At 39.4% G+C, this 23,436-nt stretch overlaps 1 protein-coding gene across 4 annotated transcripts in view; it reads left to right on the top strand.

The window, feature by feature from the left end:
- Positions 1–18,373, top strand: part of aqr (aquarius intron-binding spliceosomal factor) — an 88,372-nt gene extending 69,999 nt beyond the window's left edge. For all 4 annotated transcript variants that reach the window (XM_063050677.1, XM_063050687.1, XM_063050696.1 and 1 more), the window contains 9 exons: positions 1,291–1,428; positions 2,574–2,645; positions 2,980–3,167; positions 7,266–7,437; positions 7,645–7,815; positions 8,486–8,571; positions 16,627–16,801; positions 16,906–17,019; positions 18,016–18,373. In XM_063050677.1, coding sequence (XP_062906747.1) covers positions 1,291–1,428; positions 2,574–2,645; positions 2,980–3,167; positions 7,266–7,437; positions 7,645–7,815; positions 8,486–8,571; positions 16,627–16,801; positions 16,906–17,019; positions 18,016–18,219 — 1,320 coding nt within the window. In that variant the 3' untranslated portion in view covers positions 18,220–18,373. The remainder of the gene's footprint in view (positions 1–1,290; positions 1,429–2,573; positions 2,646–2,979; positions 3,168–7,265; positions 7,438–7,644; positions 7,816–8,485; positions 8,572–16,626; positions 16,802–16,905; positions 17,020–18,015) is intronic.
- Positions 18,374–23,436: the final 5,063 nt, after the last annotated feature.

Genomic DNA, 23,436 nt, shown 5'->3' with positions numbered 1-23,436 from the left:
CTGCCATACTTGCTGAGTTCGTCCAGCATTTTGTGTGTGTCCCTCAAGATTTACAGCATTTGCTTAATCTCTTGTGTTTAACATCATAGAATTACTTTCCACATGTACATTGGCAATGCCCAGCTTGATGCTAAGCTACTTCCTATTATCATTCTACTAAATTGTTAGACTACTTGGCTAATGTGCAGTGTTAGACGAGCAAAAATTTCTTGAAATACATCTTGGAATGACTGAAAACATTGGCTTTGGTTTGCATCATAAACTGCATTCCTCAGTCACCTAACCCATCCCTCTCCCTGATCTGAATCTGGACTGAACTAAACTGAATTCTGCCACCCATGTCCGAACAAACACTCAAATCTTGTTCTGTCCCTCCATCTGAGGTCACCCCCCTTGGTTCACAGAAAAGTTAGGCTTAAATTAAAATTCTGTTCCGTGTTTGCAATTTGCTCCAAGGCCACACCTGAATACTGAGTCTGATACCAAATAATGTAGCAGCATCCTAAGTATTTAGCTGATCCAGCAGAGATCAGTTTAACATTTCACCCAAATGCTGGGAGCTCCAACCACGCAACATTGAAGTGTCAAGTTTTCTGAAGTCCCGGGGGGAAGAAATGGTTATTAAATAAAGGTCCATGAATATGCATAGAACAAATAGTAGATAAGGAATGAAAAAAATATAAAATGTATGTACTGGAAGGTCACAGATAGATTAAGAGATTATATTGTGAATGGAAAATTGTATTAAATGACAAAGCAAAGATTCCTCTAAGAATGCAACGAGTAGTCATAGAAATAGTTCCTTTACTGTCAGGAAAAAGTATTGTAGAGTTGTTCGTGCATTTTAAGCATCAGCTTCTACTGAAGTATTTGGAGACAAGGACATATTTGGAAAACCATACCAAGAAGCTTAATGTAACGTGGCATGCTGTGTCACAGATTGCCACTGAGATAAACTGGAGCATCTTTCAAAGAGAAGTAATATATGTATAAGGATACTCTTTTAAGAAATAATGAGATTAGAATTGTTTCAGCAGTTCAGCACGTCTAAGCTGTAATTTCAATGGACTTTCTTTTTCTTAGAATATCAGAAAAGGTACAATGCCTTCAAAAGAAAGATGAAACATTTTCCAATCTCTGCAAGTTGAGAAATCTCTATACGTAGAGTATGTGGTTAAGCTTCAAACTCTGCAGTCTTTTTAACATACCTAATTATTATATTGTTCTGGAATACTTCTTTCTTTTTAATTTGATTCCTTTTTAAATTTGATTTCTTGGTCATTTCTGCAGGAATTTCGGGCTTTTGAGCTGTTGCGCAGTGGACTGGACAGATCTAAATATTTATTGGTAAAAGAAGCAAAGATCATTGCCATGACATGTACTCATGCTGCCCTGAAACGACATGACCTAGTAGAGTTGGGCTTCAAGGTAAAGTGTAATTGAATCTTTTAACACAGTAATTCTTGGAAGAGGCTCAAATATTTTAGAGCTGCTTATCTCTTGATAAATGAAGCATGCAGTATTTTAAGCCTGTACAAAATCATTTGTGTACTTAAGGATCAAATATGAAACCTTGCATTCACTGAATGTATTATTTCCAAATATTTTTAATTTAAATTTGCAGTTAAGATTTGAATTTACAATTTAAATACAAAGCAGGCAGCGAAGAATGTCATTTATTTTTAGGTTGTAATCCTATGCATTTGATCTCAAAATAGTGGTGCAATAATGTTATAGTATATCCTTATATATACGAAACTAAATTTGGGTTTGTTTGTCAACAACAAGAGATCATCACAAAATATTCATTTTGGGAGTTAGACCATAGACCACAAGCCATAGGAGCAGAATTAGGCTATTCAGCCCATCAAGTTTCCTCTGCCACTCCCTTATGGCCTACTTTGATTCCAGTTTAATAAATCAATTCAATGTTGTGTTTTTTTTTTCAGTTTTAGTCTCTTTCTGTTGTCAAATTCCCAGAATGTGTGACATTCCTCCAAATCTTTTACAAGTTCAATGTTAAGTTATTTTATTTAGTTTCCTTGTATTTAAAGCTGAATATCTGTGTCCCTATATGTATGCCCTTTCAAACAATAATTTTATTTCCAGTGTTACCATACATAATTCAGATTTGATCAATAGGTCAATGATGATGGCCTGTTAATTTGAATTTTGGACTCACTGTCTGAAGAATAAAATCCACTGGAATTTTGAAACACAAAGCTTACCTTAGTTTGTCAGAAATGCTATTTGAAATCAGAATTGTATAATTAGCCTGTGCATTTTTAAATGTTGCAGTACATTAGGATCTCACAAGGGTAGAGGAGAGGAAGTTTTACCTTGCATGTGAATCTGATGCCTAATGCAGGAGTACTTTGATATTATGATATTCTGCTGCTAACCAGGTTGACCATGTGTTCTCTCATTTGGACTGATGTAGCTCTCTTAATTGGACCCGCAATCACTAAGTCTTGTTTATATACTTCAATTAATTGCTTTTTGGTGGGCGTGATGAAGAGATGTTTCTTTTATATTCGAATGTGTGTATTCAAAAAATTATCATCTTTTGACAGTATGACAACATCCTAATGGAAGAAGCAGCACAGATTCTTGAGATTGAAACATTTATCCCACTCCTACTGCAGGTAATAAGTCATTAAATAAAATACTGTAACCACAACTAAAGCTCAGTTGCTGGGAATGGCATTGGTCACTACAGGCAAAAAATCTTTGTACTTCTCAAATTCAATTTAGTGATGTGAATCTAAGTTGTTAACCTGACTGTAACTTCATAAGTGGTGTCATCAGTGCATTTAATTTCATGAGCAAAAATAAGTATTTTAAGATTGGCTGATTACTAAATGACAAAGATGCAAATCATTGATATTGATTCTTTCGATGCTATCTGTGTGGGTAGTGCTTCCAATTTTCACAAAGTTCTTGGATTAGAAATATTTCCTATATTTGCACTCTTGACAGAATCCTGAAGATGGCTTCAGTAGACTGAAGCGTTGGATTATGATAGGTGATCACCACCAGCTTCCACCTGTCATTAAGAATATGGCTTTCCAAAAATATTCCAACATGGAGCAGTCCCTGTTCACACGTTTTGTTCGTTTGGGTGTTCCAACTGTGGATCTTGATGCGCAGGGCAGAGCAAGGGCAAGGTAAAACAAAGAAAACTTCCTTTGTAAAGATAGCAGGACCTGCATTTTTTGAACTGCATTTCATAACTTTGGGATAATGGGACAAATAACTAGATATTCTCTGTTGAAGTTGCCGGGTCACTGAGAATTAAAACAGTGTGCTTCGAGCAGTACCACAGGATCATTTACATCCACTGCAGTGGCAGATGCAGCCACAGTTTAATATCTGGCCTGAAAAATGGTGCTTCTGATATTCAGCTTTCCCATTTTGTGATACTGTAGTACAGTAGGTGAATAGATTATCTACTGAAATGCCCATAGTGGGGTTACCAACTCAGCTGTTCTTCGAAACCATATGAGATTTTTGAAGATGCAGGAAACAGCATTGCGTTTAAAGCAATGCATTTATTTAAGCATGTCGGATTATTATAGTATTTATTTTGTTCAGCGTGAGCAGTCGTTCATTGGTGATGCAGAGCGGGGTTTAAAAAGAGCTTGGGTACTTTTTACCTTTTTTCTCAGCAGGCGCCGATCACTTTTGGGGCCAATAAGAAGAAAGGAGATTGTGGAGAAAGTGGAGTAGCCATTATTAGAGTGGTCCAACTTTGACTCAACAAGCTTTGGGCAAGCATAGTAGGAGGTTCTAAGGAGGAAAGATTCTACCAAGTTTTTTTTCTGTTAGTACATAGCTAGTAAGCTGAGAATGGAAACCAGAGGTAGTGATATGTTCCTTGTGTGAGATGAGGGAAATCTGAGAGACCTGCAGTTTCCCTGAGGAGTACATTTGCACAAAGTGCATTGAGCTGCAGCAGCCTAGTGATCGTGTTAAGGAACTGGAGCTGCAGTTCAATGACTTTCAGCTCATATGGGAGAATGCAAAGGTAATAAATAGGAGCTATAGGAAGGTAGTCACCCCTGATGAATGTCAGGAGAGGGAAAGGGAATAGCCAGGCAGTCCAAGGTATCCCTGTGGCCATTCCTCTCAATAATAAATATACCCCTTTCGATACTGTGTTGGTGGAGTGGGGGTGCAAACTACCAGGGGAAGCTTCAGCAACTGGGTCTCTGACACGGAGTCTGGCTCTGAGGCTCAGAAGGGAAGTGAGGGGAAGAGAAATGCAGTAGTGATAGAGAATTCCATAATTGGAGGAAACAACACACACAAAAAGCAGTTTCTGTGGGCATGAAAGAGACACCGGATAGTATGTTACCAGGGTCAGGCATGTCTCGGATCAAGTCCATGGCATTCTAAAGGGGGATGTGAACAGCCTGAATCATGGTACATATTGGTAGCAATGACATAGGTATGAAAAGGTAAGAGGTCTTAAAGAGAAAATACAGGGAGTTAAGCAGAAAACTGAAAAGCAGATCCTCTTCCAGGGTAGTAATTTCTGGATTGTTGCCTGTGGCAAGTACCAGTGAGGGTAAGAATAGGATGATTTGGCAGTTGAATGTGCGGCTGAAGGATTGGTGCAAGGGGCAGAGTTTCAGATTTCTGGACCATTGCGATCTCTTCTAGGGAAGGTATGACCTGTATAAAAAGGGCGGGTTACACCTGAGCCCGAGAAGGACTGATATCCTTGCAGACAGGTTTGCTATAGCTGTTGGGAAGGGTTTAAAGCAGGAGTAAGGGAACAAGAGTGATAGGTTTGATGGGGCAGTTGGTATACAGTAGATGCAGTGTGTAGGGAGTCTGTTAGAAAGGACAGGCAGATGATAGGGCAAAATTGCAGCCAGTGGGATGAATTAAAATGTAACAGGGGGCCAAAATCAAAAAGGCTGATGAATACATGACTGAATTTAAATGCACACAATATATGGAATAAGGTAGATGATCTTGTAGAGCAGTTAGGGATTGGCATGAATGATGTTGTGGCCATCTCCAAGTCATGATTGAAAGATCATAGTTGGGAGCTTAACACCCAAGGATACACATTGTATCAGAAGGATAGCAGGTAGGCAGATGGAGTGTGGTGGCTCTGTTGGTTAAAAAAAAAGTCAAATCCTTAGAAGGAGGTGATATAGAATCCGAAGATGTAGTACCCTTGAGGGTAGAGTTAAGAAAATGCAAGGGTAAAAACACCCTGGTGGGAGTTACATACAGGCCTCTGATCAGTGGCCTGGATATAAGTTACAAAATACAATAGACTATAGGAAATGCACATAAAAAGAGCAATGTTGCGCTAATCATGCAAGATTTCAAGATCCAGGTAGATTGGGAAAATCCGGTTGGTGCTGGATCCCAACTGAGGGAATTTTTAGAATGCCTTTGAGATGGCTTTTTAGAGCAGCTTGTGGTTGAGCGCACTGGGGGAACGGCAATTTTGAATTGATCAATATTTGATTAGGAAGCTTAAGGTAAAAGTACACTTAGGAGACAGTAATCATAAAATGATAGAATTCACCCTGCAGTTTGAGAAAGAGAAGCTAAAATCAGATTTATCAGTATTACAGTAGAGTAAAGGGAATTACAGAGGCATGAGAGAGGAGCTGGCCAAAGTTGATTGGAAGGGGACACTAGCAGGGATGACAGCAGAACAGCAGTGGCTGAAGTTTCTTAGGGAAATACAAAAGGTACAGGAAAGATGTATCCCAACAATAAATTGGCATTCTAAAGCGAGGATGAGGTAACCATGGCTGACGAGAGGAGTCAAAGACACTATAAAAGCAAGAGAGGGCATATAATATAATATAGCAAAAATCCGTGGGAAGGTGGAGGATTGGGAAGCTTTTAAAAATCAACAGAGGCAACTTAAAAGCACTAAAGAGAAAAGGGATGGAATATGAAGGTAAACTAACCAATAATATAGGAGGATACAAAAAGTTGTTTTAGATATACTGTTTAAGGAGTGAAGGAGAGGCGAGTGGATATTGAACCACTGGAAATTGACACTGGAGAGGTAGTAATAGGGGACAAAGAAATAGTGGAAGGACTTAATAAGTATTTTGCATCAGTCCTCACTGTGTAAGAAACTAGCAGAATGCCAGAAGTGCAAGAGTGTCAGGGGGCACAAGTGATTGTCGTTGCTATTACTAAGGAGAAGATGCCTGGGAAACTGAAAAGTCACCTGAATCAGATAGACTCCAGCCCAGGGTTCTGAAGGAGGTAGCTGAAGAGATTCTGGAGGCATTAGTAGCAATGTTCCCTCTTAATTTGTAATGACTGGTGTGTATAAAAATCTTAAGCTGTACAATTTTTTGCCCAGTGATGACAACATGTGCGCACTGAATTTTTAAGTGGAAGTAAACCTGAAGCTATTTTATGGATAATAAGCTACCAAGTCCAGTTTTTTGTTCATTGCTTAAAAGAAATAAAATAACTGTCAATAAGAACTTCGATCTCCTCTGGGTTTGACTATTTACGCTCTTGTTCATCTGCACTCTCACAAAACATACGTTGTAGGGCTCTCTGAAGGTTAACTTGCAGGTTGAGTTGGTGGTTAGGAAGGTAAATGCTATGTTACTGTTCATTTTGAGATTACTAGAATACAAAAGCAAGGGTGTAACACTGAGCCTTTGAGGCATTTGTCAGACCACTCTTGGAGTTTTGTGAGTAGTTTTGGGCCCCTTATCTAAGAAAGGATATGCTGGCATTGGAGAAAGTCCAGAGGAAGTTCACGAGAATGATCCCAGGAATGAAAGGGTTAATGTATCAGGAGCATTATATGGCTTTGTGCCTGCACTTGCTGCAGTTTAGAAGAATGGGGGGGGGTGGGATCTCATTGAAGCCTATCAAATATTGAAATATCTGGGTAGATCAGATATGGAGAGAATGTTTATGATTGTGAGAGGAAACTGGGACTAGAAGGCACAGCCTCAGAATTGAGGGATGTCCATTTAGAACCAAGATGAGGAAATACTTCTTCAGCCAGAGGGTGGTGAATCTGTGGAATTCTTTGCCACAAATGGCCAAGTTATTGGGTATATTTAAGGTGGAGGTTGATGAGTTCTTGATTAATCAGAGTGTCAAAGATTACAGGATGACAGGATAGTGGGGTTAGGAGGGATAATAAATCACCCATGATGAAATGGCACAGCAGACAGATTGGGCCGAATGGCCTAATTTTGTTTGTTGGTCTTATGGTCTTATTTACATGTTCTACTTTATTTTCCTTTAAGTTTGTGCAACCTCTATAACTGGCGTTATAAGAAACTTGGTAATCTTCCGCACGTCCAGACGCTACCTGAGTTTTGTGCTGCTAATGCTGGGTTAGTGTACGACTTCCAACTTATCAATGTGGAGGACTTCAATGGAATTGGTGAATCAGAACCAAATCCATACTTCTACCAGGTAAATAGTTCGCTTAATAACAATCTAACATTGCTGACTGATTTATCTTCCATTAGCATATTTCCAAAATCATCCAGATATTTTTGAAGTAATATGCAAGAACTTAAAGAATATATTAATTTTGTGTGTGTGTTTAAACGTGTGCAATCATGTTTCAAATCCATTGCCTGCTTTTCTGTAATTCAAATTGTTGCTCACATTTAACAGAATCTGGCTGAGGCTGAGTATGCAGTGGCCCTTTTTATGTACATGCGCCTACTGGGATATCCTGCAGAGAGAATTAGTATCTTGACAACCTATAATGGTCAGAAGCATTTGATTCGTGATGTAATCAATCAACGTTGTGGTAGTAATCCTCTTATAGGTCGTCCAAGCAAGGTAAGATTCCTCTTCAAACATTGATACATGACAGATTTACAGTGAGGCAGTAACATATAATGATAATTTGCAACTAGATTCTAAACATCAATTAGATGGAAATTATCTGATGTAGTGTGTGAAAATTGCATATTCAATTTTCCTTGGTTGTTAATTCCCAATTTCAGTCACTCTTGTTGAAGATTTTAGTGTAGTAGCTAATAAGAGAATATTAGAGAGTATCTCATAACTGAGTGTTAGTTAATTCCTTGCTAAGAGTTGCACTAGAGATGGCCTGTGAAGGCATTGCAATGAAAGGGAGATTTTTTTAACATGCGTATGAAGTATTCATCATATTAATCTCAACAAGTTCTTTAAGCACCTAAGTATTGGATTGGGAATGAAAAAGTCAGCTCACTTGGGCTGCATTTTCTCAGGGAACGTGTGGAATTTGTTCTGCTGCTGTCATTTGTGATCCAGAATTGGAATGCTCCTTGGAGCATTTTATAGATTTATTTCTGCAAATTCTTATTTTTACTGAGACTTAATTTATAAAGTCTACAATATTAAGAAAGGATTTAAAAATTTCAAATAGAGAACCTTTAAGTGACTGTAAGTTTTTTCCCCCCTCAATTCTACTCCCCCAAGCCAAGTTATCTCAGAAGTGAGGAGTCTATTTTCTTCCTTCCAGGTGACCACAGTGGACAGATTCCAAGGACAACAGAATGATTATATTATTCTCTCATTGGTACGAACTAAAGCTGTTGGACATCTGAGGTATGGTGTGAGGCATGACATTTTCAACTCCCTGGATGTCGCAATTGATGCCAGCATTACAGAATTTATTCACATTGATAAAGCAGGTTAAAAGTCCTACAAAGTGTAAATAAAAGTAATTCAATCACTAGAATCAAATAAATCCTTCAGTGGATTTACTTTGTTCTTCATTTTTTCACAATATGGTTCCACATGAACATTAATTATAGTGTAAAGTGTAACTCACGTGCTTTATATCATTCTTCAAGAATTGCCTTTCATATCAAATAAAGGTCCAAATTGAACACCATTTCTGATGATAAGTCAGGAAAAAAAGAAATTTGTTTCACTACACAGAAAAGATAACAAATGATGAAATAACAGTAAAAATAACAAATGATGAAATAACAGTAAAAAAGCTATTGTTGGCAAATGATAATAAGCATAAACAGCAGCAATCTGGAATGGAATAGAAAAATGTTCCATTTACTTTCAGTTGCTGATCCCTTCTTCATATTTAGCTTTTTTGTCATTTGACCTGTTTTTATGCTGCTTAAAGTAATTGAAAACTTGTTTACTTCTAACAATTATTCTTCACATAGCAGCTGTAGTTCTACAGGCAATGCTGAAAGTGCTAGAGTTGTCAGTATTTCTGCCAGTGATCTTTTGAAATGAGGGTAGACTATGTTTAAAATAGATGTAGGATTGTAAAACATTCTTTCGTAAGATAAGGTATATTTGTGAGCCATCTTGTTGATTTAGGCATTAAATAGAAGTTTAGAGAGGGAATTTCAAGTTAATATAATAAACAGGAATTGGGTAATTTTATGGTCGTATTGTCCTTGTGATATTAGAAGCTGGATGAACCAAAACTCCTCAGCTAGATAGTGGCAGAACCAAAGCTCCCTTATCACAGAGCCTGAAATACTCACTTAAGTCTTGAGTTCAGTGCAGTCCATCTCTCAGCTATCATCTCAGATTACATGCGAGGTATGGATTCCTGTGTAGACTCAATGCTGTTCCAACTTCTTGTCTACATCTGATCAATTATTCACTTCCCAGCCATCTTTTGCCTCACTTTTTCCTGCTAGTGAAATTAGCAGGTGCTCTTCAGTATTCTACTAGCTATTCTTCCTATCTCCACTCTCCATGAACTACATTCAGAAAGCCCAGCAATAAATTCTCAGACTTCACTGGCAAGTGCTCTCCAAGCTCCTGTTGCTCCATTCAGACTCCATATCTCCTGGTAAACTTCAGTGTGTAAGTTTGTTCATCAACTTTTCAGCATTAAGTTGTTATTTCCTGCAGTGTCAGCATGTGATGTTTCAGTCACAAAAGTCATCCATTGGACCGCACTCTTATATTTCCACTCTATAACATACTATCAGAACGTTGTCAATGCCCTTATCTCAAATTTCAGTTGTACCATTAATCCTTTTCTTCCTTTGTCATTGTAAGAGCATCTGTTCTCTGTCGGCATTGTATTCTGTGTTATGGTAATTAGTCACATGAGTGGGGGCATGGTAAAAGCAGAGGGAATAAGTTACATATTCATGCTTTGCTTGGGGCAGTTTGTAGCTGGGGACCAACAGGTGTCATGTATTTAATTGACAGCTTAGTTACACTTATTTGCGTTTAAGTATGCTTGAGCTTCATTGCCTCATGGTTGTATTTTATTAATTGCTGATAAGAAATCAAGTACATATCTTTGAGTTTTGGAACAATCATTATTGGAGCTGGAGAGTGCATCATGCAAGTATAACAAACGCATGGGGGTGCCAGCAGCTGCAATTGGTTTGGTTAGAATTGGCTGCTATATTCTGTCAACAAAAGATTTCGATAGTTATAGCAAATGAACATCAGCATTCGAATGTGTCTGTGAAATTAGAAGCACCACAGGCTGGAGCAGCTTGTGGCAAGTAAGGACCATTTGTTGATTCATTCTGTGTGTTTGAGTTTGGAATATAGTTCGGAATGGTCATCAAAGACTAAGCTGTATAGTGGTGTTCGCCTGTGAAGTCTGTGTTGGTTCTCTTGAAAAGCTGAAATATGTTGATTGTCAGTGTCTGAATTGAATGCTGTTGTTTTGCCTGGTTCTTGTACTTAGAAAACAACATGAGTCAAGCTGGAAGCAGTGACCTTCAAGTCAGTACCTAAAGGGAAATCAAACTTTCTTTGGTGACTAGAATCGACAATGTTCGAAAAGGCTATAATAAAATTATTAACATTAATGATTTAATACCATTAATTAGAAGTTTGCTCATACCAGGACAGCACAATGTCTTGGAAGTGCAGCCGCAATTGCATGAATTAAAAAATCTTCATGAAGATGTCACTCAGCAACATAACTTCTTGTCTGCAATGCCTATCTCAGTGCAAGATAAGCAAATTGAAAGCTATTTAAATATTGATAAGCTTATTAGTACAGTCACAGCCGAGACTGAACAATGGTTGAAACAAGCATGCGATGTTGAAGGTCAAATTGCTGGAGAAAATGAAAATATTTCTCAAACTTCAGAGCATGCTGTGACTATGTATAAAACTGATGGCTTTAAGAATGACGTACACCCTGAAGACAGTGCATCTAACATGCATGCAGCACATTCTGTTGCTAGCAGAGCGTCCTGTGCATCTGATAGCTCTTTGGTAAATATTAAAATGGAGGCTGATTTAGCCAAGTTATGAGCAAAGCAACAACAACTAAGGGATAGACATGCATTGAAAGAACAGGAAGAACAGCCTAGGAGAAATGAGGAGATGATGGTGGAAGAGCTTCAGAGAAACCAGGAGCAGATGGAAGAACAGCTTTGGAGAAAGATGGAGCAGCTTTGGAGAAAGGATCTATGTCATATCCTGTAGCACAAGGTGCTTTGGAGCAGCTTAAGTTGCAGGAAGAAATTGCAGCCAAGATGGCCAGAGTTAAAGTGTTAAGAGCTTCAAGTGCTGTGGGTGCAAAACATGCACCAGCAGGACAGTTCTCTGGTGAGAGTTCCTGTGTTGACATGACACAGAGAAAATCCAACATACTCAATGTCACTGTGGATACATTTGTTCATTCTCAGCCCGCACCAAGGAGGCACTCTGAACCTACGCCATATCCAATAGCACAGGAGCTTCTGAGGACATTATTTTACAGTTTGGCTCTTGTGTTTCAGATTATAAAAATCTAAATAGTGCACTGGAGGTCATTAGGATGGAAAAGGAACTAGCAAGCTTAGTGATGCAACAACAATGCATTGCATGTGTGCCTTAAAAGAGAGATTCATATATTCAATGGCAATCCATCACAGTATCATTTGTTTATGAGGGTTTTCAAGAATAGCATCAAAGGCAAGACTGATGATTATGGTGACCATCTCTATTTTCTCAAACAGTTCACTGGAGGTTACCCTGCTGTCAAAAGTTGCCAGTGAGCCAGCCCGGAGCAAGGATATATAAAGGCCCAAGCTCTACTACAGGGACATTTTGGTGATAACCACAAAATTGCTGCAGACTACATGAAAAAGGCTCTTTATTGCCCACATATCCATTCTGAAGATGTGAAAGTTCTTCAGGATTGCAGTCTTTTGCCTAGAGACTGTTGTAATGTCATGGAAGAATTGCAGTACATGTGTGAGCTGGACATGCCTGCTAATACGATTGCCATAAAGAAATTGTCCCATAAACTGAGGGAAAAACAAAGATCGATGGTCTGTAAACTGCAAGAAAGGCACAACCCGTAAGTTTACTTTCACTGAAGTTTTTGCTTTTATTGAAAGGCAAGTAAAGATTACAACACCCCCAGCGTTTGGGAATGTGCACGATGCTGTATCACCAGCAGTAAGCAAATGTGTGAACAAGACTAAATCACAAATTCATTCTCAAGTAATTTATTTTGCCACTACTAAAAAGTGAAAAGTGAAGCTAGTAAAGCCTGGGACTAAGTAAAGAGTGCAGATTCGAAGTAAGCCTTTAAAGAATCAAGCACAACAGCGAGTACCGCCCTGGTATCTAATGGCCTTATGGGGGCTGATGATCATGATTGTAAACATTCTATAACTGCAGTTCAGGTGAAGTCTAAGAGAGTAACGATCTTAACCTTTCTTAGATCAAGGAAGTACAGCAGTGCTCTGCACAGTGAACCTCATGAACAAGCTCAATCTGACAGGAGAATGAACACACTTTCTTTTACGCACCATGCATCAAGAGAAGGTTGTGAGTAGCTACGTTGTTTTAGGATTGGAAGTGGCTGACTTAGATAGTGAAAACTATTGTGAAATATCTATACGCAGGAATGTATGCCTGTCTACAGAGGAAGCATTCCTTGTCAGAAAGATCTTCAGGAATTGTCTCATCTGAAGCATATTTATTTGCCAGAAATTGATTCAGATATTGAGCCACTGGTAGGGGTGAATGGGTCTAAAGCATTGGAGCTGTTACAAGTGATTCATGGTGTTAATGATGGACCCTATGCAATCAGAACAAGGCTGGGTTGGACTTTTAATAGACCATTGAAAGGAGTCTATGGTGGTGGAAGAGACTACACTCAGCCGGAGCGGACAGTTAACAGGATTTCAGTTTTGAACTTGAATGAGCTTTGGCAGCAGCAATTCAAGACAGATTTTCCTGAACGCAGTCAGGAGGAACAAGCTGGTTTGTTAGGCGAAGATGACAACCAAGGATAGACTGCATACCAGAAAGAGGACCGTTGTGTGAATGTTGAGATTTCATGTCTCCCATGTCTTTGTAGCATGTAGTTATAATTATTATAGTATAATACTTGGAGAGCTGGAATGTAGAAGCCATGCATCTGTTCTCTATCTGCATTGTATTCTCTGTTGCACGTTTATTATCGTACCTAGTCACGTGAGAGGGTGCATGGAAAAAGCAATGGGAATAAGTTATGTATTCGTGCTTTGTTTGGGGCATTTTGCGCTGGGGACTGTCGAATGTCATGTCTTTAGTTACGCATACATGTGCTTAAGTACACTTAAGTTTCATCACTTCAAGAATGTATGTTTGCTAATTACTCAGAAAGGATCGAATACATATCTTCAACTTTTGGAACAATTGGTATTGGAGCTGGAGAGCGCACCATACAAGTATAACAAATCCGTGGTGGTTGCCAGTAGCAGCAGTTGGTTTAGTTAGAATTGTCCACTGCAGTCATACTTGGTGTTTTTGCTTTTTCCGTTTTTCAGAAAAAAACAATCCATAATTTCTCTGAACAGGAAAAACCTTTGAAATATAAATCACAGTGATTTTCATATATCTTGTCTTGGTTAGGTTGTGTAAACATATCCTCAAACTTTATAGTTTTGCTAGTGGTATCTACAGTGTTCTTAATGAGAGAAACTTGTTTGAGGATACAATCTTAACATCAGAATTTGAGCTTTCAAGGAAATCCTGACACGTGGTGAGCTGCCTCAATGACTATCGAGCAATGGCACTTACATCCACAGTGATGAAGTGTTTTGAGAGGCTGGTGTTGAAGCATATCAGCTCCTGTCTGAGTGGCAACTTGGATCCGCTCCAGTTCGCCTATCAAAGCAACAGGTCTACAGTGGATGCCATCTCATTTGCTCTTCACACAACCCTAGAATATATGGACAGCAAAGATGCATACATCAGGATACTCTTTATCGATTACAGCTCAGCATTTAATAACATCATCGCCTCAAAACGAATCAGTAAGCTCCACGACCTGGGCCTCAATACCCTCTTGTGCAATTGGATCCTGGATTTCCTCACTTTCAGACCCCAGTCAATTCAGAATGGCAAAAACATCTCCTCTGCAATTTCCATGAGCACAGCAGCACCACAGGGATCTGTGCTTAGCCTTTGCTCTACTCACGTTACAGCTATGACTGTGTGGCTAAGTACAGCTCCAACACCGTATACAAGTTTGTTAATGACACTACTGTTGTGGGCCGTATCAAAGGTGGTGATAAATCGCATACAGGAGGGAGATAGAAAATTTGGCTGAGTGGTGTAATAACAACAACCTCTCACTCATTGTCGATAAGACCAAGGAACTGATGGTAGACTTCAGGAGAGGGAAACCAGAGGTCTATAAGCCTGTACTCATTGGAGGATCAGAGAGGGAGAAGCTCAGTAACTTTAAATTCCTGGGTGTCATTATCTCAGAGGACCTGTCTTGGAACCATCATATAAATATAATTGCAATGAAAGCACAGCAGCTCTACTTCTTCAGGAGTCTGCAGAGATTTGGCATGTCATCAAAAACTTTGGTAAACTTCTATAAATGCGTGGTGTAAAGTGTGCTGACTGGCTGTATTATAGCCTGGTATGGGAACACCAATGCCCTTGAGCAGAAAATCCTACAAAAGGTAGTATATTTGGTCCAGTACATCACGGGTAAAGCCCTCCCAACCATTGAGCACATCTACATGAAATGCTGCAGTAGAAAAGCAGCAACCATCATCAAAGATCCTCACCACCCAGGCCATGCTCTTTTCCCGCTGCTGCCATCAGGTAGAAGATACAAGTGCCTCAGGACTCGCACCACCAGGTTCAAGAGCAGTTACTACCCCACAACCATCAGGCTCTTAAACAAAAGGGGATAACTAAAGGGCGGGAGGAGAAGATGGCGACACGACGCAGCTCACAGCGGCTACTCCAGTGGTGATGTCTTATTTGTCAAGTGGGGTGGCGTGCACAATCCCGATTTGATGGAGACGGATGTGAGAGCATGGAGGAACATCTGGTGAAACTTTTGAAATGCCTGCTTTGCTGCTGCTGCTACTGTGTGGTCCAGAATCTCTGGAGAAGGCCCCAAGTCCTCGGTTTTGCTTGTTGCTCAGCGGCCGGGGCGGGGTCGAAGCGCTTGGCAGAGGATGGTGCTCAGAGAGGCTGTGTCGGAGGCTTGAAGTTTTCAGACGGACTCAGAGTCTGCTGCAGTCGGGTGCTTCCAATGGTGCTGCATTGGCAAGTTGGTGGCGCTTGGATGTTCATGGCAGGGAGAGTTCCTCCCTTCTGCCGCCTGCGTGAGATGATGAGTCTATCGGGACCTTGAGACTTTTTTTTACCGTGCCCGTGGTCTGCTCTTTATCAAATTATGGTATTGCTTTGCACTGTTGTAACTACATGTTATAATTAAAACAACAGGAATTCTGCAGATGCTGGAAATTCAAGCAACACACATCAAAGTTGCTGGTGAACGCAGCAGGCCAAGCAGCATCTGTAGGAAGAGGTGCAGTCGACGTTTCAGGCCGAGACCCTTCGTTCTGACGAAGGGTCTCGGCCTGAAACGTCGACTGCACCTCTTCCTACAGATGCTGCTTGGCCTGCTGCATTCACCAGCAACTTTGATGTGTGTTACATGTTATAATTATGTGGTTTTGTCAGTTTTAGTCTTGGTTTGTCCTGTGTTTTCTTGTGATATCATTCTGGAGAAACATTGTATCATTTTTTAATGCATGCATTTCTAAATGACAATAAACGAGGACGGAGTGTTCTCATAATCTAACTACACTCATCCTACTTCTATTTCTATTTCTAGTGTTCCCACAACCGATGGTCTCACTTTAAGGACACTTTATCTTGTTATTTCATACTCGTTATTTATTGCTACTTATTTATATTTACATTTGGACAGTTTGTCATTCATTGATCCTGTTTACAGTTAGTGTTCCTTAGATCTGCTAAGTTGTCCACAGGAAAAAGAATCTCAGGGTTTTGTCATGTTGTTCAGTTAATTAAATAGTAAATCATGATTGATACCCAAATATAAATCATTTTTAAACATCTAAATCTATTTTAAACATATTTAGTCTCCCCCATTACCATAGAAACACTGGTGCATTCAGCATTGCCTGTAGTGCTACAGCTGGCTCAATAAATACTTATCAATGATATTCAGTTCAAATAATGAATGAACTGTATGCTGTATTGTCATCAATTGTCAGCTTAAAATGTTCACCTATTGATGGGAAAAAATGGGAGTTGAACCTTATTGAAGTGACATAATTATTACATGGAAATATTCTTTGTTTAACTCAATATCTTTTTTAGCTGCAGCAGAAAAGCCTTCTTACAATAATCAGTATTTTAACAGTTTTCATCTTTTTTATTTAGAGATGTTCGTCGGTTAGTTGTTGCAATGTCAAGAGCCAGGCTTGGACTGTACATCTTTGCAAGAGTATCGCTCTTCCAGAACTGCTTTGAGCTTACACCAGCCTTCAATCAACTGACTGCTCGGCCACTCCAGCTCCACATTGTCCCATCGGAGTACTTCCCCACAGACAGAAGGGTATCTTTTCTCTTTAGTGTTTTGGCGTATAGTAGTGATTTAATACTAGTTTTGACATGTTTTGGTAATACTGTTACAATGGTTGCTAATATTTTTTTGTTTAGAATGGCCGTGTTCCAACCCACTTGATGCGAGTTATCAAGAACATGCCAGAGATGGCAAACTTTGTTTATGATATGTACATGCACATCATTCAGAGTATGCACCAATACAGACAGGTAAGCAACTGCTTTAGAATCTGTCTTGGCACCAAATCTGCCGATTTCTTTTCTTTTGTGCGTTCGGCTTTCTCAAACAGACATGCAAATCTTCAAAGTTGATTTTGAAGTCTTGTGGAATTTTGGTGTGTATTATGTTTGATCATTTTTTATTGAATTCCATCTGATATGGCCGTTGTCTGCCATATTCTTGAAATGTAGAAATGATTATTAATATAGAGGGAAGCACTTCACAGGCTTTTTAAAACTAGAAAAAATTAATACCCCTATAAAATTATTGTTGATTTGTATGTGTGCTTTATGTAAGAATTGTTCCCTCAATACATCTTGTTGGATAGAGACCATTGTTAAATTGTGTTTGTTAACAGTCTATGGAGCACCTTGATTTACTCTAGCATGTTGAAGGTAAGCATTAAAAAGTCATTAAGTCACCTGATTCAAAACAGCTTTGATATATTGAAATTGGAAGTAGATGATGGGATATATTACTAGTGAGAGTAGAAGGTTAAACTAACATTTGTCAAATATTTGTTTACTGAAATATTCATCCTATGAAATTGAAATCAAATTAAGTGAAATTGTGTTTGCACTTAGCAAAATGTAAATTTTCTACTTTATACTAATTATTTCTCTATTTAATGAAAGTGATGCTTTGGCAAGAACCTACAGTAAAATTTGCATATATTTAAAACATTCAGCTGACTCTTTTGGTCTTGCATTTGACCTGACATGTGGCAGATTCTCAAGCTTTTCTCATTTTTGCAGTAAATATAAAAATTTAGTTGGGAAACTGTGTTAGACAGTGCTTATCTTTTTGTATGTTGAGTTTAATATTATTGTAAAAGCAAAATAATGCAAGTGCTGGAAATCTGAAATATATAAAAACACAATTTGAAATCTTCAGCAACTGTGGTGAAGAAAGATTGTAGTATAACCACCAAAAATTGTTGTAATAATGCAAACATTCATTCAATATAATTCCTTTTCCATCTGTAGCAGGTACTTCTGCCACCAGTCCCTAAGTCGACAAAAGAACCTGATCCAGTTCCAGTCATTGAGAACGCTGAAGAGATTGAAGAATCTGTTCCTGAAAATAAGGTTGAAGAGACTCCAGTGGAGGAACATAGACAAATGCCTGAACATCCTGGCAGGGACAGTGATAGTGAGGGCAGTGAAGATGAAGAAGAAAAAGAAAGCTGATGATTTTATTCAGAATATTTGGACTGCTATCCTGAAGGTTTCAGTGCAAGAATCTAGTGTACATGCATTGAACATCAACCAATCACAAGCATACTGTTGTAAACAGTTTTATATGAAGTAATGTGGGATTTAACAATATAGTTGGTATACCTGATTGGATGTTAATAAACTTTTGTAAAAAAAATAGTTTTGTTCCACTTGCATATATTATTTGACCTTAATTAATTAATTTTATAGAACTCCATGCAAAATGTCAGAATTAACATCGTGATAAATATATACATGAAAATGGCGTGAATGAAATCTGGAAAGGGTTGAAAGCAAGACTGAAGAGATGTCTGTTTGCACATTTCTGTATTAGATTAATCAATTTAACAACTTGCCCTTTCTCTTTATTGCTTACCGTTCATTCCCAGATTTTAAACTTCATACACTTAAAGCAGGTAAGCTCAGTCCGTTTAAATGAGTGTCCTGAAGGGAGTCTCCCACTCCTTTGGGAAGTAGAATTATACTGCATTTTTCAAGTCCTTTCCATGAAATGTTGACACTTGAGTATAAACTTGGCATTACTACATTCCAAATCAAATAATTCTTGAATGAAGACAAAAAAAAATCTTCTTTTGTTTAGTGACCAGCCAGATCTGACATTGAATGAATATATGGTCTAACCTGTGCTCATAGAACTCAAGAGAGCAAACAATGATTTTAATCAACTCAAAGGCATTTAAACTGGATGTGAGGTTATTCATGGCACACAGCTATAGCTGCAACATGATAACTGTCCAGAGACAAGTCAGAATTTTAATGTGCAAATGTCAGAGCCTTCCAGGACTGATGAATACAAATACTTCTCCTGAAGGCACAAGTGGTGGGGTTGAAGAATAAATGGAATATAAGTGGAAAGCAATAAAAGAACATCATTAGATATCATATCTCGAAGCTGTGTGAGGAGTCTAGGTTCAAAGAATGGATTTGAATATGGATAGATGAGTTGGTGCAGCAGTCAATAGACAATAGGTGCAGGAGTAGGCCATTCGGCCCTTCGAGCCAGCACCGCCATTCACTGTGATCGTGGCTGATCATCCACTATCAGTATCCAGTTCCTGCCTTATCCCCATAACCTTTGATTCCGCTATCTTTTAAGAGCTCTATCCATCTCTTTCTTGAAAGCATTCAGAGACTTGGCCTCCACAGCCTTCTGGGGCAGAGCATTCCATATATCCACCACTCTCTGGGTGAAAAAGTTTTTCCTCAACTCCATTCTAAATGGCCTACCCCTAATTCTTAAACTGTGGCCTCTGGTTCTGGACTTACCCATCAGTGGAAACATGCTTCCTGCCTGCAGCGTGTCCAATCCCTTAATAATCTTATATTTTTCAATGAGATCCCCTCTCAGCCTTCTAAATTCCTGAGTATACAAGCCCAGTCGCTCCAATCTTTTGACATATGACAGGCCCGCCACCCCGGGAATTAACCTTGTGAACCTATACTGCACTCCCTCAATAGCAAGAATGTTCTTCCTCAAATTTGGAGACCAAAACTGCACACAATACTCCAAGGTGTGGTCTCACCAGGGCCCTGTACAGCTGCAGAAGGACCTCTTTGCTCTTATACTCAATTCCCCCTGTTATGAAGGCCAGCATGCCATTAGCTTTCTTCACTGCCTGCTGAACCTGCATGCTTACTTTCAGTTACTGATGTACAAGAACACTTAGATCTCGTTGTGCTTCCCCTTTTCCTAACTTGACTCCATTTGGATAATAATCTGCCTTCCTGTTCTTACCACCAAAGTGGATAACCTCACATTTATCCACATTAAACTGCATCTGCCATGCATCTGCCCACTCACCCAGCCTGTCCAAGTCACCCTGCATTCTCATAACATCCTCCTCACATTTCACACTGCCTCCCAGCTTTGTGTCATCGGCAAATTTGCTAATGTTACTTTTAATTCCCTCATCTAAATCATGAATATATATTGTAAACAGCTGCGGTCCCAGCACTGAACCCTGCGGTACCCCACTGGTCACTGCCTGCCATTCCGAAAGGGACCCGTTAATCGCTACTCTTCGTTTTCTGTCAGCCAGCCAATTTTCAGTCCACGTCAGTACTCTGCCCCCAATGCCATGTGCCCTAATTTTGCCCACTAATCTCCTATGTGGAACTTTATCAAAGGCTTTCTGAAAGTCCAGGTACACTACATCCACTGGCTCTCCCTTGTCCATTTTCATAGTTACATCCTCAAAAAATTCCCGAAGATTAGTCAAGCACGATTTCCCCTTTGTAAATCCATGCCGACTTGGACCAATCCTGTTACTACTATCCAGATGTGTTGTAATTTCATCTTTTATAATTGACTCCAGCATCTTTCCCACCACTGACATCAGGCTAACCAGTCTATAATTCCCTGTTTTCTCTCTTCCTCCCTTCTTGAAGAGAGGGACAACATTAGCCACCCTCCAATCCACAGGAACTGATCCTGAGTCTATAGAACATTGGAAAATGATTACCACGATTTCTAAAGCCACCTCCTTACGTACCCTGGGATGCAGACCATCAGGTCCCAGGGACTTATCAAAACAAATGCCAAGTTGCATTAGTAATGAAGGGACTCAATACACTGTCATTGTGACTGCATTCCAACAGGGATGAGGCACCAACTTCCCGCAGCTTTGCATCATTTATACGGAGAAATCTGTCCCTTGTACCTTGGGGCCAGTTTAGACCAGGAGATGGGTTCAGCTAATCCATTCATTTTGAATGGCATGGGGAAGTTGCAGTTAATCTATTTTTTTGTAATTCAAATGTTTATTATTATTTATTCTTATTTTACAATGCAGCACAGCATATTTACACAGTCATCCCATGACTGGAAAACAAATAAAACTTCGAAAGAATTTAAGTTTAAATTAAAACACAACCAAAATTGATCCCACGTGTCTTGCACTTTTCCCTCACTTATTTTTTGTTTAATTCAATAAGTTAATTTTACTGCATTTTAGGTAATCACTTAAATTTTAATATGTTTAATTGAATATCAGAAACATCCTATTTATTGTCATTTGGTTTAGCTTGTAATTTCCTGTTTCCTGTTTCTCTGCCACAGGAAACAGTTGAGGCCAGTTCATTGGCTATATTTAAGAGGGAGTTAGATATGGCCCTTGTGGCTACGGGGATCAGGGGGTATGGAGGGAAGGCTGGTGCAGGGTTCTGAGTTGGATGATCAGCCATGATCATAATAAATGGCGGTGCAGGCTTGAAGGGCCGAATGGCCTACTCCTGCACCTATTTTCTATGTTTCTATGTAATGGATATGATTTCATTCCCAAAAATTTCTGTGCAATGTACATTGAGGGCTTATGTTGAACAGGGCCTTGCTGTCAGTTCAGAGACAACTTTAAGGAAGATCTTGTCAAAACAAACACTCAGGAAGAGTGGATTTAACAGCTAGTAAGACCTGTGACCAGCCAAGTCACCACTCCTGGGAAATTACAGCTAAATCAGACACATGTTTCATTTAAATTGCTTTTATGGTGTCCATAAAAGGGGAGTTCCCTCCTGACTTTGCTCAGATGCTGCTGATCTGGACATTGACTCTAAAAAGGTAAGGTTATATCCACTTGTTATGGTGAAGACGCAAAGTTAACAATTAAAGCAAGTATTACAGATGCTGGAAATGCACAGCAGTGCAGACAGTATCTGTGAAGAAAGGAGCAGAGTTAGCTTTTCTGGTTGATGACATTCTATCAGAACTGGGAAAAGTTAGAAATAAACAAGTTTTAAGAAGCAGAGAATGTGAAGAGAGAACAGTAGAGAAGTCTGTTATGGTGTGAAGACTGGGAGAGGTTAAATAACAACTGAGACAAGCCAATGGTGAGCCCGCATTTGGAGTATTGTGTAGAGATATAAGGAAGATGTGATTAAGCTAGAAACAATCCAATAAGGATTTAACTGTATGGGGCCTGAGTTACAAGGAGAGGTTGTACTAGTACTTTATTCCCTTGAGCATACGAAATTGAGGGGTCGTAGACAGGGTGAAAGCACATAGACTTTTTTCCCAGAATGAAGGTATAAAAATAAGAGGGCATAGGTTTAAGATCAGAGGTGAGATGCTTAAAAGGGACATCAGGAGCAGCTTCTTTGTACAAAGGGGGTTGATACTTAGAATAAGCTGCCAGAAATAGTGATTGAGGCGGGCACATTAGTAACATATGAAAACCATCTTTGATCAAGTACATGGATCAGATGGGTTGAGAGGGTATGGATAAAACACAGGCAGATGTGACGAACTCGAGTTGAACTGAAGAGCCTGTTTCCATGCCGAGTGGAAGTGAGGTACACAGGACATAGAGAAGCACAAGATTAGCCTCATTGAACTGTAAATGGCAGAAGCAACATCAACCTGAAATTATTGACAAAAAATAGTGCCAATGTGTTAATCAAGGGTTCTGCAGTGCAGAGTGTCCCCTCAATTTAAAGTCCTTATTGTGCACAGTGAATGCTGTAGACTTAAGGGAAGCTTTAAAAGTAGCCATTACTGTGCTCATTTCAAGTTTTTAAGAGGCAGGAAGCAGAGCAGCAGCGGGAACCTTAAAGAAAAAGAGCCTTTCTGATAGGCAAATAGATGTTTTTGGAAAAGAACTTCTCATAAGTTAATTGTGTGACATCAATCAAGAAAAACCGGTTCTAGCAGAGCAGCCATTGTAAGAGTGGGCCAGTGTTTGGTAAATAAGGAGGCTTTGGATTTCATACTTCAGCAGCAGAAGCACAGATAAAGTTCTTTGAATTTCCTTTTTATTCTAGGTGTATTCGGAATGGCAGTTAAGGCAGTGGTATGCTCTTCCTGCAGGATGTGGGTGATCAGGAAGACTCAGTGTCCCTGGGGACTGCACCTGTGGGATGTGTGTCCACTTCTGTTTTCACCATGGAGAAAGACATGAAGCCTTTGGAAGTAGAAAAAGTATATGGGTAAGTCTTGGGGATAGTTTGCATTACTGTAGAGAAGGTGTTTGATACTGGTGAGGCCACATTTGGAATATTGTGTTCAGTATTGGTCACCCTATTATAGGAAAGTTGATAGTAAACTGGAAAGGGGGCAGAAATGATATACACGGATGCCGCCATGACTTTAGGGACTGAGGGGTAGTAATATAGAGGTGTATAAAATCATGAGGAGCATAGATAGAGTTGGAGAATCAAGAACAAGCCGGTGTAGTT

The sequence above is a fragment of the Mobula hypostoma genome, chromosome 1 (genome assembly GCF_963921235.1).
Source record: "Mobula hypostoma chromosome 1, sMobHyp1.1, whole genome shotgun sequence".
NCBI classification, from domain to species: domain Eukaryota; kingdom Metazoa; phylum Chordata; class Chondrichthyes; order Myliobatiformes; family Myliobatidae; genus Mobula; species Mobula hypostoma.
Note: the sequence above shows the minus strand (reverse complement) of the source record. Positions and strands in the feature narration are given on the sequence as shown.